Here is a 23,462-nt window from a genome sequence, read left to right as displayed (position 1 = left end):
ATTAGTGGTCTCCAAATTAGCAATGGGGTTCCCTGTGTGTTGTTCACATTAAAATTCATTTTTTCTTTGTTCTTGGATAGTGACCCACTTCCATGCTTAATGATGTTCTTCACAGGCTAATATTAGTGCTAGTTCATCATCTCTGAGTACCCAGTAGTTGGGGACCATTCTTAAAAGTGTCTAGATATGACCTAAACTTGTTGCCCATGAGGGAAAGCGGGCGTGGCACAGACAAGTCATTGTAGTTATTGTCCAGCTTCATCCATACTTCCCAGAAGCTACTAGTGTCCTGTTCTCTTCCTTTTCTACTCCCTAACCCAGTGATGGCAAACCTTTTGAGCTCGGCGTGTCAGCATTTTGAAAAACCCTAACTTAACTCTGGTGCCGTGTCACATATAGAAATTTTTTGATATTTGCAACCATAGTAAAACAAAGACTTATATTTTTGATATTTATTTTATATATTTAAATGCCATTTAACAAAGAAAAATCAACCCAAAAAATGAGTTCGCGTGTCACCTCTGACACGCGTGTCATAGGTTCGCCATCATTGCCCTAACCTCTCCCATCCCCACCCATTGCTACTCTTTCACTCTCTCATTGTGATAAGAAAATTTTTCCTAAAAGTAAAAGTTATCATAAAATGTAATCCCTGACCTATCCTTCCAGTTCCTTGACACATGCTTTCAGTGTGCTGTGGAAATTGGTTTGTACTTCTCAGATCAAATAGTGTTATCTTTTTTTAAAACAGCTGTCCCCTATGGACAGTGTATGTTATGAGACTTAGTGCCGTTTAGCATTTGGAATTGTTCTTTCTTCTTGAATTGGAAATAAGAATTAGCAAAATTTACCATGTTATGGCGTCACAGCATAATTTCAGAGTCTGTCTATAGGGACAGTATTTTTGGTAACAGGGAAATATTATACAGGCAATGCTGCATACCAATTAGTTGTATTAAAATATATATTATGCACAGCTCTGACTTGGCTTAAAAAGTTTCCTTGACAACATCATTTAACTTCTTACTGTTCTTTTCATGTTGCTAGTATAAATATCTAATATGTTTTTGTTCAAAACATCAATTAGGCTTCAGTATAAGCTTTATTAATACAGATCTGTTATTACAAGAAGACTGCTGAGCTGTGATAATTTGCACAGCAGGAACAATAAAATATCTTCTTTCTGTTTGGTTCTATCCCAGAATACTTGGCTTTTTAATTTTTTTAACAGAGCCTTCTAGGATCTCTTTCACAATCATAATGAAATCTTTATAGCTCTGATAAGCAAAAGCATTGTTTTCTTCAAGGGTGAACAATGGGAAGGCCCGAAATTACAGATAGATTAAAAAAGGCACATATTAGTTCTAGATCCCCACTTCTAATATCTTTCATTGTTTTCTCCATGTAGCCAGAACCCCCCACTTCCTGAGGATTCAGAATGTGGAAGTGAATGCCGGCCAGTTTGCCACTTTCCAGTGCAGTGCCATCGGCAGGACCATGGCAGGGGACAGGCTCTGGTTGCAGGTACAGTAACTCATTTTACCAATTTATTAAAAGTCCAGTGGGAAGAATACCTTCCCCCTGGGGAGGGGCCCAGAGAACTGGATCAGTGCCAGGTCCTAATGGAAGATGGATGGTGTGGGGAGTTTTCCGGTACCCTTTCTTCTTACTAAGTGGCCAGAATACTAAGAGCCCTAGATACGCTAATTTGTCACAGACCTTGTTTTGAATTTGTTTTTCCCCCTTTACTTGTGCTTAGCCATCTTGCTTTGAAGAGCTGATTGTCAAATTACTTTAAGAGCATTATATTAAAGTACAAATAGTACCCTCTTCCTACTTTTCCTCAAGAAAAATCTAAAAATTTTCTCTCCTCTCCTCTCCTCTCCTCCCCTCCCCTCCCCTCCCCTCCCCTCCCCTCCCCTCCCCTCCCCTCCCCTCCCCTCCCCTCCCCTCCCCTCCCCTCTCTCTCTTTCTCTCTCTCTCTCATGTTTATAGGCCTTTTTGTAATGTGAATTTAGACAGCAATAAATCCAAACTTAGACAACTTTAATAACACATCTTTTACCTTTAAGAATTTCAAGTAGACATTTTCCAGGGTATTCATAATTTGTGTGTTTTACAATCCTCAAATTTCTCTTGTATATTTTGCATGGCAAATCATTTCAAGGTTAGATCCATGGTCTCAATGATTCTGACAGAATGAGTGACCTGCCCCCCTTTAACCCGAGTGTTACCCACTTTAGGCTCTAGGTTTCATTTACCCTCCCACGCAATTCTCTAATTTCGTTCTTTTTCTTTCTTTCAAACATTGATGTGCAGGCTGCTCATTCTTCACTCTGAGTAGTGTTGACTTTCCCCCTTTCCTTTTTGGTTATTTACTTACTAGAAGCCCGATGCACAAAATTCGTGCAAAAGTAGGCCTTCACAACCCCGCTGCCTCAGCCCTCGAAGCCCTGGCTTCATCCTGAAGGTCGTCCAGACAGTCATTCCGCTGTTCAGCCACTCGGTCGATTTGCATATTATGCTTTTATTGTTATAGATTGTGTTTGCTACTGGGCTGCTTCATGTTCTAAGCCCTCTGTGTTCTATTCCTGTTCACCGTGGTTTCCACTTCTTGCAAACAGACTTTTCCTCTGTGCACATCACCTCTCCAGCTTCTATTATACCTCTTCTGCACTGTAATAATGGTTGTGATGTGTTACATTTGCATTATACTCTATAATTTTCAATCCCTTACCCTTTTAATCACCACAACTGCAGTAAACGGCGATTTATATTCCTCTATTTCTGGGGAAAATGGAAGAGAGCCAAATGTGCTATCCAAGATTAGTCAATAATGTGTTGGTAAATGGGGAATACATTCTGGAGGAGTCTTCTTAAGTATAGCTGGGTCCTCTGGACAATTCCTCACCCTTGTACCTTGATGTCACTCTCTTTTCTCATATCCTTCTGTCCCTGCTAGTGTCCCCTGGCCAGGAAGGAGGAATGTGTGTAGAGGACTGAAATTGTACCTACCAAATTCATCTTTACTATTTCCTTCTCTCCAAAAGTTGTACAATCATTATTTTAAAAGCTTTTGCAGTGTGTGAAAACTGTTCCTGACCCCGTTCTTCAGTATTTGACCTTTTCCTTTTTATCCCACTTTCCAATTATCTTACAATCTTGATGTTAGTGATTGAGAATTATTTTCTTAGTGGTTGTTTAGTATTAAATTCTGTCAAGATTCACTATTTATGGTAATTGATGAGACATTTTTAATTGGCATTTTTCACAATGCATTAACGACCTTTTAAAAATGAAAATATCCTTCTCATCTTTGATTTATCTCTAGAAATCTTAATTTTTATGGAAAATTTTTCTGATATTTATATTAATGTTACTTGAGAGAATACAATATACAGTCTTAACTCTCTCCTCAACAGAGTCTTATATGTTCCCAAGAATTTGCATGCAAGTTGAGGGATTCAATTTGTTCTTTCTGCAAACTGGACTTGGGGTGCTCATGCTTAAACGTGAGCATTTCCTTGGGGGTTGGAGATCTTCAACTCTTACAAAGGAGAGGGTTGTTTTAAAGAGAATCTCTCATGTTGTAGGGAGAAAGCTAGCTGCTCTTTTGAACAAAAAAGGGGGGGTGCTCAGTGCAGAGTTCTCAACCCCGACTCCACTACTCCACATGGAGAGGTTTGTTTGTTTTTGTTTGTTTGTTCATGTCTGGTCTATACCAGGATTCTGATTTAATTTGGTCTGGGGTATGGCCTGCCCTCAATATTTTGTTAAAGATCTCCCAGGTAATTCCAGTGTGTGCTCAGGGTTGACAATCACTAGTCTGAAGCAAAGTGCAACACGTGTTTCAAGTTCGGAAAGGAAAAGGTAGCATAAGTTATAACCTGTATTCCTTTCTGACTCTCATGATGAATTTCCCATATACAAGGTCTCCCTGCTTTTGTTCTATTAAATTTAATCATTGTATTGGTAAATTGTTTTTATGGTTAATCTATTAATGTTGTTGTCTATTGCCCAATCCTTTCTTGCTCTTGTTACCATCAGAGACTGCTTATTGCCTGCAGATTTCCACATGATTGTGTCCAGAAAGGGTGACAAGGATAGAACTGTTGTAGCTTTGAAATTCTAAGTGAAACTTAGTTTGTCCTGGACTCAGTATGCTATTTGGTTTGTGAATCTTTGCGATGTTAGAATAATTTTACTGTTAAATGGCTTATTTCCTGTGGTAAGATAGGCATTTTGTGGAGAGATGTTTATTTTTTAATAGCTGATGAAATAAGACTAGTGCCCTTCACTTGCAATCATGGTTTCTAATAACCTGTATGTGAGGAGTGGCGTCCAGTAGTCATGAAGATGTGCAGCAGGTGATGGTTTCACAGGGCCCTCCTGCCCTCTCAGTGCTGTGCCCAAGTCCTTTGCCACAGGCCATTCTCTAGATGTGGAGAGAAGCAAACCTGGAATCATGGACCAGGTCTGTGTAGTCTATAGATATGACTATGGACATTTCTTCCTTATTACACTAATGTTATAACAGTTTAACAAAATGCTTGCCTGCATATAAACTCACTTACATCCTCAAAATAATTCTCAGATCCAGGGGGAAAATTGAATACAAACATTTTTTTCAGTCATTTTATAATTTGAATCTTCCCAATAGTAAGTCAAGATTTAGAAATTAATCATGCATCTTTATTTGGGGAACATCAATGTTTTGGGTATCATCATTTACAATAATTTGTGTTACTTGTGCTAACATCTTTTGAGTTCTGCAATAGGTATTTTGCATAGAGTTTTATGGGTGTATGACATGATCTTAAACTTTTTTGTAGGTAAGGGGGTTGAGGGGCAGGGGTTGATTGTCTGAGGTCACAAAGTTAAATGGCAGACCTTGGAACAGTACATCTCTGTGTCTTACTTTTGCTTTGCTACTGATTAATTACACTCCACTATGCTGTCTTCTCATACCCCAATGCTAGGTGAAGAGGCCATATTCACTTACCACTTTATTACTAGAATTTGAATGTGACAGACATTCCATGATTAACATCAAGGAGCCTTCCTGACAAAATTAAAAAGCCCATATGTATTTCATGTACATATTGACCCACACCTAAGAAAAATGGTCAGTGGTTTGATTGTTTTAAAATAGAGATTAAATATGATCACTGTCAGAGTCTTTCACAAAAATATAACAAATAAATCTGATGATGACACTAATGAAGAAATGTTTATGGTGAACAGATGCAGCCAATCTGTTTACATTTTCTTTGTTATATCTATGGGCCATACAGGTTATTGCCAAAATGGAATCAGTATTTGTAGAATACAGAACAACAGAATAAAACACAGTACATGAACATCTATTATTATAACTGCAAAGTACTTAAAACACCTTGCAGACAATTACAGTAGGAAGATAGCATGAAACTATTTTTTATATTACAAAACTGATGTGCAATGGATTTCTTGAAGATACTTGCTATGTGCTATCAGATATGGCAGTCTATGCATACAATATTGATGTAACCATGGGAGATAATAAAATGAAATGTATTTGCAAAATCATTCAAGCACCCAAAACATGACCATATTTCTTGTTATTATCAACTTTCTGATCACTTGTGAAGCTTACATTAAAATATATATGTGTGTGTGTGTGTGTGTGTGTGTGTGTGTGTATATATATATCACTGAGAAGAGAAAAATGGAGTTTTAGATGTTCTTTTTTATACTTATAGATTATTTGCTGATGTACAATTTCTTAGTTATATATTTTTATGCAGTCCTTGACACTTTAAGCCATCTATGATTGTATTAAGTTGTTATGTTCTTTCTTAAGTATTTAAATTTTATTTTCCTACATGTGCTTCCTTTCGCTGAGAATTAATATTTATAACACCTATTTCAGCATTTTAATAAATAAAGATGATCACCAAAGACAGTGTTGATATCTATAAATCCGCAGCCTGTGCACATTCTTTTCCAGGAAACACAGGCATCTCTGCCCTCTTCTCATATATCTGTTCAGTGTGGGCATTTTTTATAACTTCTGCTATTTAATTCATTTCTCATACATTGAAGAGGTTCCTCTACTTTTACTCTTCTTAGTGTCTTAGTCAGCTTGGGCTGCTTAAACAAACTCCCATAAACTGGTGGCTTAAACAGCTGGCATTTATATATCACAGTTCTGGAGAGTGCAAGTGCAAGATCAGGGTGCCAGCATGCATGCAGTATTCTTAGTGAGGGCCACTCCCTGGCTTGAAGATAGCCTTATTCTTGCTGGATCCTTGGAGAGAGAGAGAGAGAGAGAGAGAGAGAGAGAGAGAGAGAGAGAGAGAGAGAGAGAGAGATTGATTGAGATTAGATATCTGGGCTTGCCATTCCCATATAAAGGGACTAATCCCATCATGATAGGGGCCCCACTCTCATGACTTCATCTAAACCTAATTATCTTCCAGAAGCCCAACCTCCAATGCCATCATATTGAGGATTAGGTTTCAACATATGAATCTTGGGGGGACACAAATATTCGGTCTACAGCCTTCAGCTACGGCATCAAACTTAGAAGTGGGTGGGACATGAAAGTGGTTCAGCCTCCAGAACAATGGCAGAAAGCAAGGAGGCAGTGGAGATGGGAGCAGTGAAGACGCCTTTTCAACAGTAGATGGATGGCCTCTTTCCTCAAGCCAGGGATTTACATGTGCATGTTGGGTGAAGAGCAGCTGGTGAAAAGAACCTTGAAAATAATCATTTTCTCTTGACAGATCTAGGAGCCCCTATCATTATTAAATGGCTTACTTTTTAGAATCACAAAATTATATAACATCTGAATTTAACGGAACAGGCTGTACATTAAATTCTTCATTTGATTAATAAGAAAACAGAAGCCCAGAAAATGTTGGAAACTTTAACACAGTCATATATTATGTATTTATGTCACTTGGACATTTTTCTTCATTGCTCAACCTTGTATTTCAAGTAAAATTGGCCTTTGAGCCAAATATTCGTAGATTTACTGTGAAAATATCTTTGTTAACTTTAGAATCTTAATAATACAATATATTTGACTTTTTCTCTTTTAGCAGACAGCTTGGTGTTTATTAGAAGTAAGGCATCAGAGTAGTATTTCAAAATGATGTCATAACATGCATCGGTTTGTAGGAATAGAAAAGAAAATCGAGTGGTGTTATCGTGAAGAACTCATTAAAAATGATGGTTGCAACACAGCATCTAGAATAATACCTGTCACATAACATGTACTCAGTAAATACCAGCTCATGGCACTTGGCTTGCTGACTGCCTAAAGAAATCCTGTGTCTCTCCGGGTGAATCTCAAAGGTCCAGAGTTGACCAGGAAAACTGGCACAAACTCTGTCTGACTTCCTGGGGCACTTGTTTTGGGTTCATTTCCAGAGGAATGGTCTTTGAGGAGAGAGGGCCATATAGAACATAGTGGTACTTCCTGCTATTTCAGAATATAGGGCAAATATCATTCAAAGTTAGAGTAATTTTAGAAGCAAATGTGTTCAATAATATATTGTCTTTTCAAGCCCCCTTTTCCTAGGCAGGTTAATTCTCTATTATAAAAGTTTGTTCTCTAATTCCCCTTCTAAAATTTTTTCTTGCCATAGGACCTCAGTTAAGTGTAATAGCAATAAACATCTATTAAGGATAATTTGAATTCTCACCATGACAACAGATCTTTGTCACAGTAATTGATGAATGAAACCTACCCCACTCATTTTTTTGGTATGACATGTAATTCAATATGAGCTCTTAATTTTAGAAGCTTCGTTTTCTAAAAATACTATTCAGTTGGGATCAAAACATTTTTAGTTGTTGGGCCAGAGATATTTTTGATAGTTTGATTTATAATTCCACTTAACTGAGTATAAGCTACCCAATTGTGAAAAAAGTATTTTCACCAACGTAATAGATTTCTCTCATTCCCTTTCTGAGCTCAGATCGTTGTGGACCTGTTTTTGAGAGAAAAGAAAAATCTTGAGATTTTGCAACTTAAAATTATTCTCATAAAATAGCTACTCTGACCTATAGGATTTTGCTAAAAAAATGAATAAATTATAAATTGAATTAATACCATTTACATTACTGACTTCAACAGATATGTTTGAAATAAAATAATTACAATTCCATTTACTGGACACCACTGTGTGTGAGGTGCTCTGATAGGCTATGTTCAGGCTCGTTTCCCCCCCTGAACTGATCCCTAGGAGAACTCTCCTTCTTACATGCCCGTTTTTAGAAGGCATTTAGGCTCAGGAAGTTTCAGTCATGTTTTCCCCCCAGTGGACCATTGCTGGCAACAGGAGCTGGGATTTGAACCAGGCCATGCAAGTCCAGAATCTGCATTCTTAACCGTACTGCCTCTTGCATAGTACAAAGACATAAGTATTTCCTCATGGATTCATAAGCATCATGTAGTGATTGATGTAAGTGATACTTTTTATCAGAATTTAAAATTAAAGTTATATTTACATGTGTGGAATTTTGCTTTGGCTTTTGTGCTAACGGATGTATACATTTGGTCAACTTTTCTTGGTGGCTTTTAGTTTCATTTATAGATAATCAGAGGAAAAGTTACAACTGTATATGAGAACAATTTTGCCATCCTATATAATAAAAGGCTAATATGCAAATTGTCCCCTCAACCAGGAGTTCAACCAGGAGGCAGGACCGGCTGCCAACCACACTCGGCCCCTCCCCCCGGCTGGTCCCACCCTGATGGGGGGGCAATTGGGGGCGGGGCCGGCCATCCAACCTCCCATGTCCCCTCCCCCTGCCAGACCTCACCTGTGCACAAATTCATGCACTGGGCCTCTAGTTCCAAATAAAAGCCATAAAAGTGATTTGAAAAGAAGTAAAATTACAGTTCCCTGGGCAAGCTTAACTTGGGTATTTTATACCATATATATTAAAGCATAAATTTAACATCACTTACCATCATAGAAAATATCAGGAATGCATAAAAAGGACTGTCTCTGGTTGCTATAGGAACCATTTGCTCCTTAAAGTTATGAGTTGTTAAAATCTCATGCATTATTGTTCATATATATGATACAATATTGAGCATTCAGACTGAAAACATCAAAGCCTTATTATGTGTTTTAATTTAGTATGATTTTGGATTACCTTAATTTTAAGGTTAAGATTTATTTTACATTGAGGAAATAGTATGACATGTCTAGGGAGATTCTAGGATAAATAAATTGTACTTTGTGATATTACCTGACTTAGTAAAGGAGATACAAGCAGCTGGTGTTTTGAGTAGGATGCACCAGGTAAAGTGGGAGGAGCATTGGGATTTCTCCTCCAACGCAACCTGAAGGTCTCTGGGCCAGGATATGAAATTGAACTTGGAAAATTGCAGGTCAGGCTAATTGTTTGTTTTTGACCAAGAACCATAAAAGCATTTATTATTTTTTTCATTTTATCAAAAGGTTCATTTGTTTATCTTGCTTCCAAGAATCTGTAGTTCTGTCATGAGAAGGAAAGGCGGAAATGGTCATGCTTCAGAATTCCCCTGATCGAGGTTCCAGGATACTAACACTGCTCAGCCTCTTCTGTCTCCTTTTAGAGATCCAGGCCTTGGATCAAGGGTCCTGGAGAGTTTGGACACTGTTAGGATCTCTAGGTTGTTTCTCTCTGTCTCTTCTTTCAGGAAGAGAAGGGAAAAACGGGCAGTGGTTCAGCTGGGAGGTTTATGAATCTGCCTTAGGTGGCCTTGAAAGTCCTAGAAAATTTTCAGTCTGGAAATCTGGAAGTAGGTTCCAAGTAAAGAGGGAGGAAAGTTTACTAAGGTCCTTCGTTGAGATGGAAAGAAAATTTGACAACTCTTGTTGGGTTTTAATTTTCAAAATCTCCTTAGGACCATAGAAGTAGAATAGAGAACAAATCATGCTCCCAGCGTGACCCAGTTTGAGACAAGGCCATGGACATCTCTGAGTGGCACACAGTCACAGCGAGGAAGTTTCTACAGAGGATGAACTTTGAAATCATGAAGCAGGCCATTGTTCTCTTTGGCATCTCTCCTGCTTATAAAAATGCCATCCTTCATTCCCTTCACTCAAAGGAAAGAGGGTTGGCTATTGCCCAAGTGTAATAAAATTATGTTTGTCTGTGTTATAAGAAGTGATGTCCACCAACCACGAAGGAAAAGTAGCAAATTATGTAGTTTCTGTTTATTCTTAAAATTTGAAAGCTAATTATGACTTTCATTCAAGAAATGAATATTACACACATCCCGTGTGCTAGATATGTGATTGTTACTTATGAAAATGTTGCTGCAGAATAAAGCAGCTACCTACCCCTAGGATATGGTCTCCTTTGCCAAACTGTCTTTTCACTCCTATTGAGGTGGTACCTTTACCATATAAATGGCTTGATTCTTTTGCAGGAAGTAAACGATACCTGGAAAAAATGGTTCTTTGATTCATGTAGCACTGGAGTATGTATAAGCCAGCAGCAAAACCATCATTTTTTCCTGGAGAAATAATCATGGTTAAAATAGTCATTCAGAAATAGAAACATGGGAGATTACTTTCTAATTGCTTCTTTAAAGAAAAGTTTTTTACTTTTATTGTAGAAATTTTAAATACATTCAGAGGCAGAGCGAATATTATATTCAGCATCCAATTTTAACAAGTAACAATATGTGGCCAATTGCTTCATCTATATTTCCACCTGCTTCCCGTCTGATTATTTTGAAGCAGTCTCAGTCGTCTTGCATTTAACTTGTAAATGTTTCTCTAAAATAGGAGTTGGCAAACTTTTTCTGTAAAAGACCAGATAGCAAGTTTTGCAGGCCAGTCTTTGTCGCAGCTATTCAATTCTTCCAATGTAGCAGGAAAGCAGCCACAAACAACACATATAAGGAATGAGTGCGGCTGAGTTCAGTACAGCTTTATGTATGGACACTGAAATTCAAGTGTCATATAAGTTTCATTGTCACAAAATATTATTCTTTTGATTTTTTTCTACCATTAAAAATGTAAAAACTATTCTTAATTTGTGAGCTGTACAAAGCAGGGCAGTGGCAGAGGCGGTGGGGCACAGATTTGGCCCCAGACCCCTGCTCTAAAAGATAAGAACCCTTAAAATCATAATAATTAGTCACTATGTAAGTCTTAGATAAACAGTCTTCACATTTCCTTGGCTGACTTATAACTTCATTTCTTTTAGCAGATTCTGATTATTTGCATTATGATTCCATTATGTTTATGCTTTGAAACTGTATGATTATACCCTAAGTCCTTTTTTATCATAGGTTCTCCATCCATTTCCCCTTATTTATAGTGGTTGTTAGTGTTGTTGAAACTGGGTTTGTCCTCTTCAGTTTTCCATATCTTGAATTTTGCTCATTGCCTTCTGGTAGTGTCATTTAATCTGTTCTGACTAATATTGTATTTCTAGCATATTATGGCTCCTTTTGTGATCTTATCAGTCATTGATGATTATTCCTAGGTTTATTAATTAATTGAGGGTTGGGCTGCAGAATGGCTCAATTATAGCAGTCATTTTTGTTTAGTAGCTAGAATACTTCTAAAAAGAACCCTTTGCCCTGACTGGTTTGGCTCAGTGTATAGAGCGTCAGCCTGCGGACTCAAGGGTCCTGGGTTTGATTCCAGTCAAGGGCATGTACCTTGGTTGCAGGCACATCCCCAGTGCGGGGTATGCAGGAGGCAGCTGATCGATGTTTCTCTCTCATCGATGTTTCTCTCTCATCGATGTTTCTAACTCTCTATCCCTCTCCCTTCCTCTCTGTAAAAAGTCAATAAAATATATTTTTTAAAAAATAAAAAGAACTCTTTCATATCAACTATTTGGTTACCCTGATATATAAATCATAAAGGGAAGATGGCATAAATACTTGATACTTTGTTGTTGTTGTTGTTGTTTTTTAGCAAGTTTCCAAAATAATGATGTAATTCACTGACATTACCTGAAAGTGACCAAGTGGGTTATTAATATTATTGTCATTGTTTTCATTGGCATTATCATCAACTTGTAGATTGAACACATTTGATGTATTTTGATCCATGATACTTATTATCCTTATTGCTGCTCACATCTTCCACACCTAAACAGTGGGGCGTACTCAGCGTGGATGATCCCTGCCCTGGGCCGTCTGAAATGGCTTTCTTGCTTTCTGGTGTGACATTATATTCCAGGCTTTTTTTTTTTTCTTTTTTTTTTTTTTCTTTTTTTTTTTTCATTTTCCACCTTAATGACCTAGAATCAGCTATTTCTTCCGGGAGTCCTGATTCTTTTTTAGTGGGAATTGGTCATTAGAAATTATAATCTGACCATAGAGGTACTCATTACTGCTATTTAATTCTTCTGGATCTTCCCATCAGACAGAGCTAGAATATATACACATGTACACATTCACACATTTAAAAATAAAATCTGTGTCCTGAGATCATTCCGATAATTCCAACTCAGAACGACAGGGCTTTCAGCCTCCATTATCTTGTATCTTTATCTTTTTTCAACTATGTTTTCTGAAAGAGTTGTGTATTTTAATGCATATTGATTGAGGAAAAGTGATGTTCTTAGCAGGCATGTTTATGACTAGCCTAGTCTTTTAATCATGGATGGTTACTCAGGCACTGCCATCTTCCTCATATTAGAGTGCCATTATTACAGTTTTGAAATAAACAGGGTCAGGTCCCTGCCTTCCACACCCAAACCTTTAGCCCAAAAGGAAATGTTAGTCAGTGTCAGGCTCCTTAGTCTGATGAGGCTGGGTTAATTCAGTCAAGAGTTGAATATCGCCCTATCTGGTTTGGCTCAGTGGATAGAGAGTTGGCCTGCAGACTGAAGGGTCCCAGGTTTGATTCCAGTCAAGGGCACATGCCCGGGTTGCGGGTTTGGTCCCCAGTAGGGGGCATGCAGGAGGCAGCTGATCCATGATTCTCTCTCATCATTGATGTTTCTATCTCTCTCCCTCTCCCTTCCTCTTTGAAATCAATAAAAATGTATTTTTAAAAAAGAGTTGAATGTTTATTTTAATACTAAAGAACTTCTGATTTCATTGATATTCATAATTACTGCACTTATTATGTATATCCTATATTATTTGGATGAACTTTTAGATGAAACTTAGACACAAGTTGACTAAATAATATTATTCAAATATTACATATATATAATGAAATGAACTATATATGTCAAAATGGGTTCTAAATTTCTATAATCAATTTTTTTACTCAAACACACTTATAAAGGCTATATGTTCAAATAATTTATCACTTTGGATATCTGCATATTACTTGGCTATATCCATTAGTCAAAGTATGCTTGTGAATATATATTTATAGTACATGATAATGTAATAAAGGACTTCTGTTTCCAAATTGATAAATATTTGGGTTAGCTTGGTTATGGCCTAGAAATCAAAGGTGAGTACTATCTCTTTTCTAATTAAAATAAAAATATATGGGCTCCAGAAAGTAGATTTGCTGAGGCATTCAATTGTTGGATTTAGATTACATAAAATGTTTCAAACAAAATTATTCCAGGCACTGTTGATACTATTGTGATCCCAGTGTTAAGAATTTCAATCAGTATCTTACAAATGAGCATATTGTAAAGTGGGATAATAGAGACTATTTTCCCTATTGAATAAGTGAGAATGCAATTTAATCCCCACCTGTATGGCTAAGGAAGGGTGACTGGCCCATATCTCCTCTAAGCTTTTGCACTCAGAGGGGCTACAAATTGCCTGGGATTGATTAATTTTCTCCAAGTGCTGCTAACTTCCTGGACCTCAATTTCTTTCAATCATTGCCCTGATTATTGCAGAACTATTTTGGAAAGACTTAATATGTATCTTTTTGCTGGTAAATTACTGCTCATTTAGAAGTCCTAGAGTTAGTCCACTGCACAAAGAAGGTTGTAAGTCTAATTTAAATAACGAAGTACTTTTTTTTTTCTAGTTTGCTCAGATTGAAATACATGCATGGTTAAAGATTCTCTTGTGTTTATAAAAAGCTGTATTTAACCCACCAAGATCATTTCCTCTCACAAATGACCATTATGGTGGTTTCATTAAGTTAACAATCAGTCAGCATTTTTTTTTAACAACCCTGGACATTCAGATGCCATGCTTTGCTCTGAGCATGGGGCTTTGTTCTCAACAATTGGGCCCTAGGCTCCCTCTTCCAGTGACCTCTGAGATTGTAGAGAACAAAAGGAATGCCCATCCTTGGTGATTTCTCATTGTCCTGCTGTAATGGTATTAAGAACATAGTGCTACTGTCCTTAACAGGACTGCCTCCTTCTAATAGTGAAAATTGAGCTAAAACTGGCCGACAGATTTACTCTCTCTACCCAAATGTATATTTTCATCATTTTATTCTGCCAGAATAATAAAGCATTTCCCCTGGATGCTCAGGAGTACTGGAGGTTCTGAGCCCATTGTCCTGTCCAGTCATCCCTGTCATGTGGAAAGGCACACAGGGAAGGGGACTCATGTGCTGTTTCACACCTCCTTGCATCAGTGAAAACTGATGGACACTGTTACCTACACGTCCCTGTTGAATTCTGACCAGAGGAAGGCTATCTGGGGACCAAAAGGCATTTCAAAATCAAATTCATCAGTCATCCATTCAGTGCCTAAATCCCTTTTAATATTACCATCAGCCCTCCCTAGGATGCACCAGGCATGGTGTTCATGCTGGAGAAACAACAATAAAAATCCTGGCAAAGATCCCTGCCTTTGTGGAACTGTATTCTAGTAGGAGGAAATAGACAATGACTATAACAAGTAAGAAAGTAGTATGTTAGCAAGTGATCAGTTGCATTCAGGAAAAGCTAGTCAGGAATAGGGGTAAGCAGTTGCCATGCAGATCAGGTTTCAGTGTTAAATCCAGGGTCTGGGTAGGCCTCCCCGAGAATATATTTGAGCCGTGATTGGAAGGACATGGAATTAACTGCCTGGATAAGTTGGGGAGAGCATTCTAGGAGGACCGAGGCAGAGGCCCCTAAGGAGGATTGTACCGGGTGGTAAAGAGACATAGGAGCCTGGCTATGGCTGGAGCTGAGGCAACAGAGGAGTAGTGGGGGGCCATGGCAGAGTGATAGTGGAGTTGGCGGGGGCGGGGGGTGATGGTGGACGCGGGGGTGTAAGACGGGCTGTGTACATTCTTGGAGGTCACTCTTTTATTCCCAAATCTGAAAACTGAACGTTCTCCATATCTCATTTAATAGCAAAACCTGCCCATTTTTGTAATTCATATGGTGACAGACATGACCTGAACTGATGTGAAGCTACTGATTACCTCTATTCTTCCTCCTGATAGTCAATATTCATATCTTTTGATACAGAAATACCAGTGTGTCTGGTTAGAGGGTGCTGACTCAGGCTCTCCTGAGAACATCACATAATATACAGTATATGCACCTTTATAAAATTAAAAATATACTAAATTCTGAGGTACATTTTACCCAAGAGTTTCAGGTAAGTGATAGAGCCCCATGGCCATGACATTCAAGTACAGGTCCTATTTCACATGGCCTGGTCTTTCGGTGTCTTAGAGGTCCTGAAATAAGCTCTCCTCTCCCTCTGGAGTTCTGTTTCTCAGCACTTACTAGCTCTTCACCTATGGAGAAGACCAGCCCGTCAGTGTCCTGCTCACATTCCTCTGAGCAAGCCTACTGCTCGTTTGCTTCTCAGAGCACGGGCTGCCAGGAACATATGCTGTCTTCTGGGAGTGTCTCCTAACACCACCTCTCCAGATAGTTTATATTAATAAAACTGAAAATTGAATTATATATTTTAAAAAATTTCTGATTTATCTTTATTGTTGAAAGTATTATAGATGTCCCCATTTCCCCCCCATTGGTCCCTTCTACCCTGCCCCTACCTCCCCAGGCCTTCACAACACTATTATCTGTGTCCATGGGTTATGCATATATGCAAATAAGTTCTTTGGTTAATCTCTTTCCACCCCCATCCACCTCGAAATATTCATATACCTTTAAGTGATGAAGGTGTTCCTAAGTATCTACTTGCAAAGTCTGATTTAACAAGGAGGAAGTACACTATTGATTTGCATTTATTTATATTTATGATTATCTTATTAAATTTATTGTTTGGCTTTGTTGAAGTCTTTCTTTAATCCCATTTAATTCATTCATGTTGATTGTCAAAGGCATTAATAGTACATGTTGGAGGAAATCATGAAATAACCTGAGCCAAAGCTCCAGAAACATAACATCCGCCCCCACGCTGATGAGCAGCTATGTGCTCTGGTGGCTCACAGGTTTCTTGTCCACACCGCTTGCCTGTCATTAGTCCCATATTACTCTCCTCTTGTCCACAGCGATAACAAAGTGAAGAGCGAGATCTCTCTCTCCACCCAGTGCTCTGTGGACATTCTCTCATTTTTCCTCCATTAACCCATTCATGGTAAATGCCTTATACAGGTGTATCATTTTTTATCTTTTATACCACATTTTACTGGACCTTTTCTATATTTAGGTACACAAATATTGCCATTGTATTGCAATGGTCTACAGTATTCAGTATAGTAACATGCTGTACAGGCTTTTAGCCCAGGCTATACCATATATTCTAGTTATGCAGTAGGCTGCACCATCTAGTTTTGGGTAAGTACTCTGTGATGTTCACACAAGGATGAAATCGACTATCAACACATTTCTCAAAATGTATCCCCATTGTTAAGCAATGCATTACTTTACATCTTCGTAAAACCCCAGGTTTTTTTTATTATCCTGATGCTCATTGTATTAGTGTCCTATTGCTGCTATAACAAATTACCACAAATTTAGTAGCGTTATGATCATACAGATCTGGAGGTGAGAGGTCCTAAAATAAGGTGATGGTATGGCTGGTTCCTTCTGAAAACTGTCGAGGAGAAGCTGTTCCTTGCCTTTTATAGCTTTGAGACTGCCTTCATTACTTGCTCATGGTCTCTTCCTCCATCTTCAAACTCATCACTCCAGCCTTTGCTTCTGTGGCCACATCTTCTACTGCATTTGACTCCCCTACCTTCCTCTTATGTTGTGATGACATTGGACACACCTGGTTAATCTAGCTTAATTTTCCCATCGCCAGATCCTTATTTTTTTTAATATATTTTATTGATTTTTCACAGAGAGGAAGGGAGAGAGATAGAGAGAGTTAGAAACATCGATGAGAGAGAAACATCGATCAGCTGCCTCCTGCACATCCCCCACCGGGGATGTGCTCGAAACCCAGGTACATGCCCTTGACCGGAATCGAACCCGGGACCTCTCAGTCCGCAGGCCGACGCTCTATCCACTGAGCCAAACCGGTTTCGGCAACCAGATCCTTATTTTAATCAGCTCTGCAAACTGTGTAAGGGAACATATTCACAGGTTCTGGGAACCAGGAAATAGATGTCTTTGAGGGCCATTATTCTGCCTACCACAGTAGTGGGCAATGTTACTAACGAGGGACATGCTGAGCCTAAAATATTCTTTCATTTTCCTATTGGTTTCCCTGTGAAAGATTAGTTGTCCAGTTTTAGGGCCTGGCATATAAATCTGTTCACTTAACAACCTCATATTTCTGTTCTACCAATGCCACATTTTTTTTCCACTGAGGCTATTATTATTCATAGAATCAGCAAATATTTGTTCGGTTCTATTTCTTTTGCACCCATGTAATGAGTGAGCTGTGATTCTTGACTTGTGAACCTCATAGTCTACTAGAAAAGAAAGATGTTTCTGCCATACAATACATATTTTGTTGATTTTATTTCTTAAATATCTTTAGAATCCTTTTCTTCTTCTCATCTCTAATTTTGTCATTTGTTACTGATTTCTGAAAATATATAACCAACTTCCCTTGGTATCAGTTGAGCTCCCACACTCTTTCCTTCAGTCCATTACCATACCCATAGATGTGTTCATGTCACCGTTTTGCCTAAAATCCTTCCTTTCCTGGCAACAATATAAATGCTAATCCTCAACATGTTATATTCCTTGGCGTGGTCTCTCTTATGCTCATCTTTCTAGCTTCATCATCTGCTATTCCTAGAAGCACTTTTCTTCTAGCCATGTGGAATAAATTATACTTCCCCCATGCTCTGTCTTGACTCTTGCAGAGTTTTTTTTGCTCACTGGGCTCTATTCTCCTCTGTCGGTGACTGCTAAGCCCCTGTTTATCCTCAAACCGGGCCTACAGTAGCTTTTCTGCAAAGCCAATCCTTACACCCCTTTCCAGCAAGGTCCTCTTTTCCTGGGTTTACTGTTTTAGGCAGTTCATTGCTCTGTACTATAGCTACTGCCTTTTTCTGTTTTCTCTAATAAGACCGTAAATTCAGTTAAGTGAGGAATTGCTCCATGCTCCCCTTACATTAACCAAGTATGTGCATCTTAAAACATTTTTACTATGTGTTGGTTGAATGAATGCTTGGATCTCTGTACATCTGAATGATTTACTAGAAAATGATCTGCAGATTTGAGCAAGATTTATGATTTGATATGGATCCTAAATTTGAATGATTGCTAGTTAGCATTTGGTTTCTTCTTCCTATGTACTTTTTTAAAGAAGCTTAATCTAACTTTCTGTGTGATTAAGTGCATAGGATTTAAAAAAATAAAAAAAGAAGCTTATTCCTAAGAATTATTGTGACTCATTAGAGTTATATGGAGTTGTTAGTTTGAAGCTTTTTATTTTAAAGGATAAATCTGTGGCTTGAAGATAATAACTATGAAGCAATACCCCTCTCAACATATGAATGAACTCAAAAAGGAGGTTTTATTAAACTTGAGTGCCCTCAGTACATACTTTGAATATTTGTGAGGGATCAGTGAGTATATACTTTAAAATCTTTTGAATAAACATTCTGTTGAGATAAGCTTATTCATTAGGAAAATTACTACAGGATTACTATAGAAGTATATCCTTATAAGATCCATGCTACAAGTAAGTAAATAAATAAGTAGATTGCACTTTTTGTTATTGTTATTAGTAAACAAAACAAATAGTTACAGATATGAAATCTGCCTATATCCATAAGGCTTAATTTTTTCCCCTCAAAACTGTAGATTAGATTTATATTTTTAGTTTGAAAGAAGACAAATTAATTTTATGGAGTAGTAAGTCTAGTATTACCCTTACTGATAGAATTTGATTATTTATTTGGTGGAGAGGATGGGAGATCGGATGTCTGGAATACAGGGAAGAATGGTGTAATTAATAATGCTAGATAGATTTTTTAAAATACTTTTATTTATTTCAGAGAGGAAGGTAGGGGGAGAGAGAGAGAGAGAAACATCAATGATGAGAGAGAATCATTGATAGGCTGCCTCCAGCAGGCCCTCAGGCATGTGCCCTTGACCGGAACCGAACCGAGGCCCCTTCAGTTCGCAGGCAGAGGCTCTGTACACTGGCTAGGGTTGATTTTGTTTTTTGTTTTGTTTTTCTAACTTCTTGGTGCCCTCTTCAGACCAAATTTAGGAGACAAACATAAGTCATATAAGGCATATATATGACTTCACATTCTGATTCATGATTTTTGAAGCTATTAGTAAAGGTGTTTTGACAGATAATATTGAAGATGTTGTTGGTGGAACTCTTTTTCCCCCACTCCTGATGTTTCCTTCCCTGTGGTAGGAACTGTACTTGTGCAGCACTCCTGATGCCTTTTCTCTGCCAGGCAGGAGCTGCCTAGGAAGGAAGCTCTGAGCATGCACAGCCCAACCCTTTCTTTGGGAGCTAACTCCCTGTGTGAACCCTGTTCCTCCATCCTGTGAGTTTTACAGCAGCTTCCAGCATACAGGAGGCCTTGTGATTTTCTAATGCGGTCTGTGGCTGTGTGGGTGAGTCGTTTTAATTCTGTGCTTTCAGAATTAGTGAGCCCTTTGTTACTGCACATCAGCCATATTCTGCAGCATCAGTAAAAAGGTGGTGTTTTGAGAGTGTGTCTGCCTTTCTTCTTGCACTCATGTGTGGTGCCAGTCATTATGCCAGTGTCCTTGAATGCATCTTTAAATTCTCATGACAACACTGAGAGTGAGTTGTTTCATGTTCTTGTTACAAATGAGCAAAGGGAGGCTCTAGGAAGATAAATCACTTTAAAGTTAGGTTTGACACCCTGATCAGTCTAACTCCCAAAGTCATGTCCATTAGGACATTCTGTCAAAGAAAATACCACAAATAAAAGCTTTTAAGGACTTTGCATAATTTAAATCACCAAGTAATACAGATGAGCTTTGTTGTTTTGTAGACTAGTACTTTCATAACTATAAATACAAGCATTTTAATATAGCCTGCAAGTCCGTGAATGCAAACGTGCTTGCCTCCCTCCTTGTTCTACTGGCTGCTTTCCCTACATCCAAGGCCTTCAGCTCTTTTTAACCACTTGAGCTTCCTGCTCCTGTCCCCTCCCCCTTTGCCTACTTCAGATCTCAGCTCCAGTGTCGCTTCCTCCAACTGACCTCCCATGGCCACCATCCCTAAAGTTGGGTCACATTGTAATCTGGCCGCCACCTGATCTGTCCCTTCATTACTTAAGCCATCGTTGGTGATTATGTATTCAGGCCCATACTTCCCACTAACTGAAGCCACTTTTATTTAGTTCATTGTTGTGAGCCTAGTAGTCTTAACACAATGATAGCGTGGGGTTGGCACCCCAAGATGGTTGCTAGGTGAGTAAATGGATATAGTGTGTGGCATCGTGCATTAGCTTTAACGTCTTTGCTCATTGTTTTCTCTTAACACTCACAAATAGCATTTTAAATATAGCCTCTTTCCTGACAATTGTAAAAAAAAAAAAAATAGAACTGAAATTGGTAAACTTCTTTTGGGCTTTAAACTATTGAAAGTATAGAATGGGTTTCCAAGTATGCAAACTAAAAACTTACTTAATGTGTCATGGATAGTATACGATGAAGCTCCCCCAGTGGTGGGACCTGCTTTATGTGGTCCTGAGACTATGGGATGTAAAAAGGACCTGCTCTTGTTGCATTTCAGTATCAGGTAACATTAAGCATATACTTCTGCTTGGATTGTGTACATTCAGGAGCAATATCATAAAGCTTGGATGAGTCCTACAAACCTACTCAAGAAGGAATATGCTAATACCTACTTACATTTTAAATGTAATTTTTGATAAATTGTTTATTTGTTCATATATAAAATGAGGTCAGTCATAGGGTAGCGTGTGAGTTAATTTTGTTTCCTAGCCAAGCGTGAAAATAATGATAAAGTATTATGAAAAGACCAAATAATGATAGTTTGGGAGCAAAATAAAGAATTTTTCCATATGCCTTTTCTCTCCTCCTGTTGAGCTAATTTAACATAATTAATATCTTGAAGGGGCAAAAACAAGACATGTCTGCACACTTAATTTTGCATCCCTCAATCTTGAAATTGTTGATACAGCAGAATTTCAGTTTCCTGGCCAGCTGTTCTCCTGGAACAGCTGCCCATGGGTAATAAACAATGGAGCCAAGATCTGCCTGGAATTAACATCAAGGCTATATCATCAGGTGTCTTGCTGTTTTGATATGACAGCTGATATTGTTTCTTTTTGCCTTCCCTACCCCCATTTATACAGGGCATTGATGTACGAGATGCTCCTCTGAAGGAAATAAAGGTGACTAGCTCCCGACGATTCATAGCTTCATTTAATGTTGTGAATACGACAAAACGAGATGCTGGAAAGTACCGCTGCATGATTCGCACAGAAGGAGGTGTTGGCGTATCAAACTATGCTGAATTGGTAGTTAAAGGTATTTAATGTATTTTTATACCCCCAAATAGTCTATTAAAATAGATATTTTACACGGTAGTGAGTTAGTTATTTGTTTTAAGCTCAAACTTATCCTTGTATGTTTCTGAACAGTAGTTTGTTGACAGGCTATATTGATGGATTGCATTTTAAATACAAATTTTGCACGTGAGCAGTATTTTTGAAAAATGTATTTTGTTCACGTTGGTTTAGTTGCATACGAAGCAATGAATGTGCTCTTGGCAAGTTCTTCTTCCAACTCTGTATACAGAAATTACAACCTATAAATTTTTTTAAGGAATAAAAATTTTTTTACCGATAGAAAATCACTTAAAATGCAAATATTCACCAGCCAGGGTGTTTATGATAGCAGGATGGTTAATAAAATGAAGCAGTGTCAGTATAAAAATGCTCAGTCATATCACACAAGCCATATTGATAATTCTGAGTTAACATTTATAATGTTGCAGTTAGGTTCTATTACCATATTTTGCATGACTGAAAAATTGAGCCATTAGATGCAGGAAGGTTGGGGATGAGGGAAAAACAGGGAGAGGGATAAGTTTTCTTTACCTTGTATAATGCTTTTTTGTATGTGAGCTGAGGAGTTTATAGTATTAAACTGCTAAGGCAAGTCTTGGTCCAATACAGGATAATTTGGACTTTTAGATGTACCATGAGACATATTTAGACAATGTGTGGCAGACCGTGGCTGTTTCATCCCAGCAGAATAGAATGATGCCTGTTTTTTAAACTTTCCCCCCTGAATTTGCTAAATATGGACCATAAAATCGATCTCTTTTAAATGAGCTATTGCTTTTGCCAGGAAATTTCTCTATACAGGCAGTTTGAAAGGCTGCAGGGTTCAAACCCCAGCACTAGCTCTGTGGGCGTGGGCCAGTAGCTTATTCTCTCTGTGCTTCTGTTCCTTCATGTATAAAATAGACATAAAGTATTACCTGCCCCATAGACCTATCAGAAGGACCACACACAAAAAGTCTGTGAACAGCACTTAGATCAGGGTGCCTAGTAAGCAGCCAGCACCTGTTGGTGCCCTGATCGGGAGGGGGAGGAGGACAGGATGATTCTTACTCTCTGCTCCAGTGCATTAGTGCTCTTCATTTGGGAATGCATGCCAGTAGGACCTTTTCCAAATTTAAAAATAAATATATAAATGCCTGCCTACCTATTCTCCCTTCCCCCACATCACCCATACTGAATCAGAAGCTTGAGGGTCATAGTCCGTTACAAAATCAAGAGGTGATTTGGGCAGGTGCTTCTGTTGTGGAATCACTGCTGCCACTACCAGTCAGCCCTGGTTTATGAGAGAAAACATTTATTGGTGAGCCTCCCTCCAGCAGTCTTAACCTGCAGCAAGGGTGTTCAGTGTCAGGAAGTACACTCCGAATATCTGCTTGAAAATTATTTGCCAAATCAGATCCCGTGAATTTTGGTTTCTAGAGAATCTCTTACTAGCTGCTCTGGCTAGTGTTTGAGTTTAGGTTTGATATCTGTCAGGAAACCAAGACTCTTCATAGGCATGCTCACCAGACTCTGCGGAAGCATCTGAGAGGTGTGGTGTCTCCCTGTGGAAAATGGACACCATTTACCAACCAATCCAGTAGAGCAGCCACTGTGTTTCCACGGCTCAGTTCTTTATTGTCATTGTTATTCTGTGATTTTCATCTTGGTTTAGTTCCTTGTGATTGT

At 38.4% G+C, this 23,462-nt stretch overlaps 1 protein-coding gene across 12 annotated transcripts in view; it reads left to right on the top strand.

Annotated features, from left to right (window-relative positions):
• Positions 1–23,462, top strand: part of PTPRM (protein tyrosine phosphatase receptor type M) — a 666,818-nt gene that overhangs the window by 286,457 nt on the left and 356,899 nt on the right. For all 12 annotated transcript variants that reach the window (XM_036321438.1, XM_036321437.1, XM_036321435.1 and 9 more), the window contains exons 5-6: positions 1,409–1,524; positions 21,579–21,753. In XM_036321438.1, coding sequence (XP_036177331.1) covers positions 1,409–1,524; positions 21,579–21,753 — 291 coding nt within the window. The remainder of the gene's footprint in view (positions 1–1,408; positions 1,525–21,578; positions 21,754–23,462) is intronic.

Source organism: Myotis myotis, unplaced genomic scaffold (assembly GCF_014108235.1).
Source record: "Myotis myotis isolate mMyoMyo1 unplaced genomic scaffold, mMyoMyo1.p scaffold_m19_p_9, whole genome shotgun sequence".
Classification (NCBI taxonomy): Eukaryota; Metazoa; Chordata; class Mammalia; order Chiroptera; family Vespertilionidae; genus Myotis; species Myotis myotis.
The sequence above is the reverse complement of the archived record's forward strand: the minus strand, read 5'-3'. Positions and strand labels throughout refer to the sequence as shown.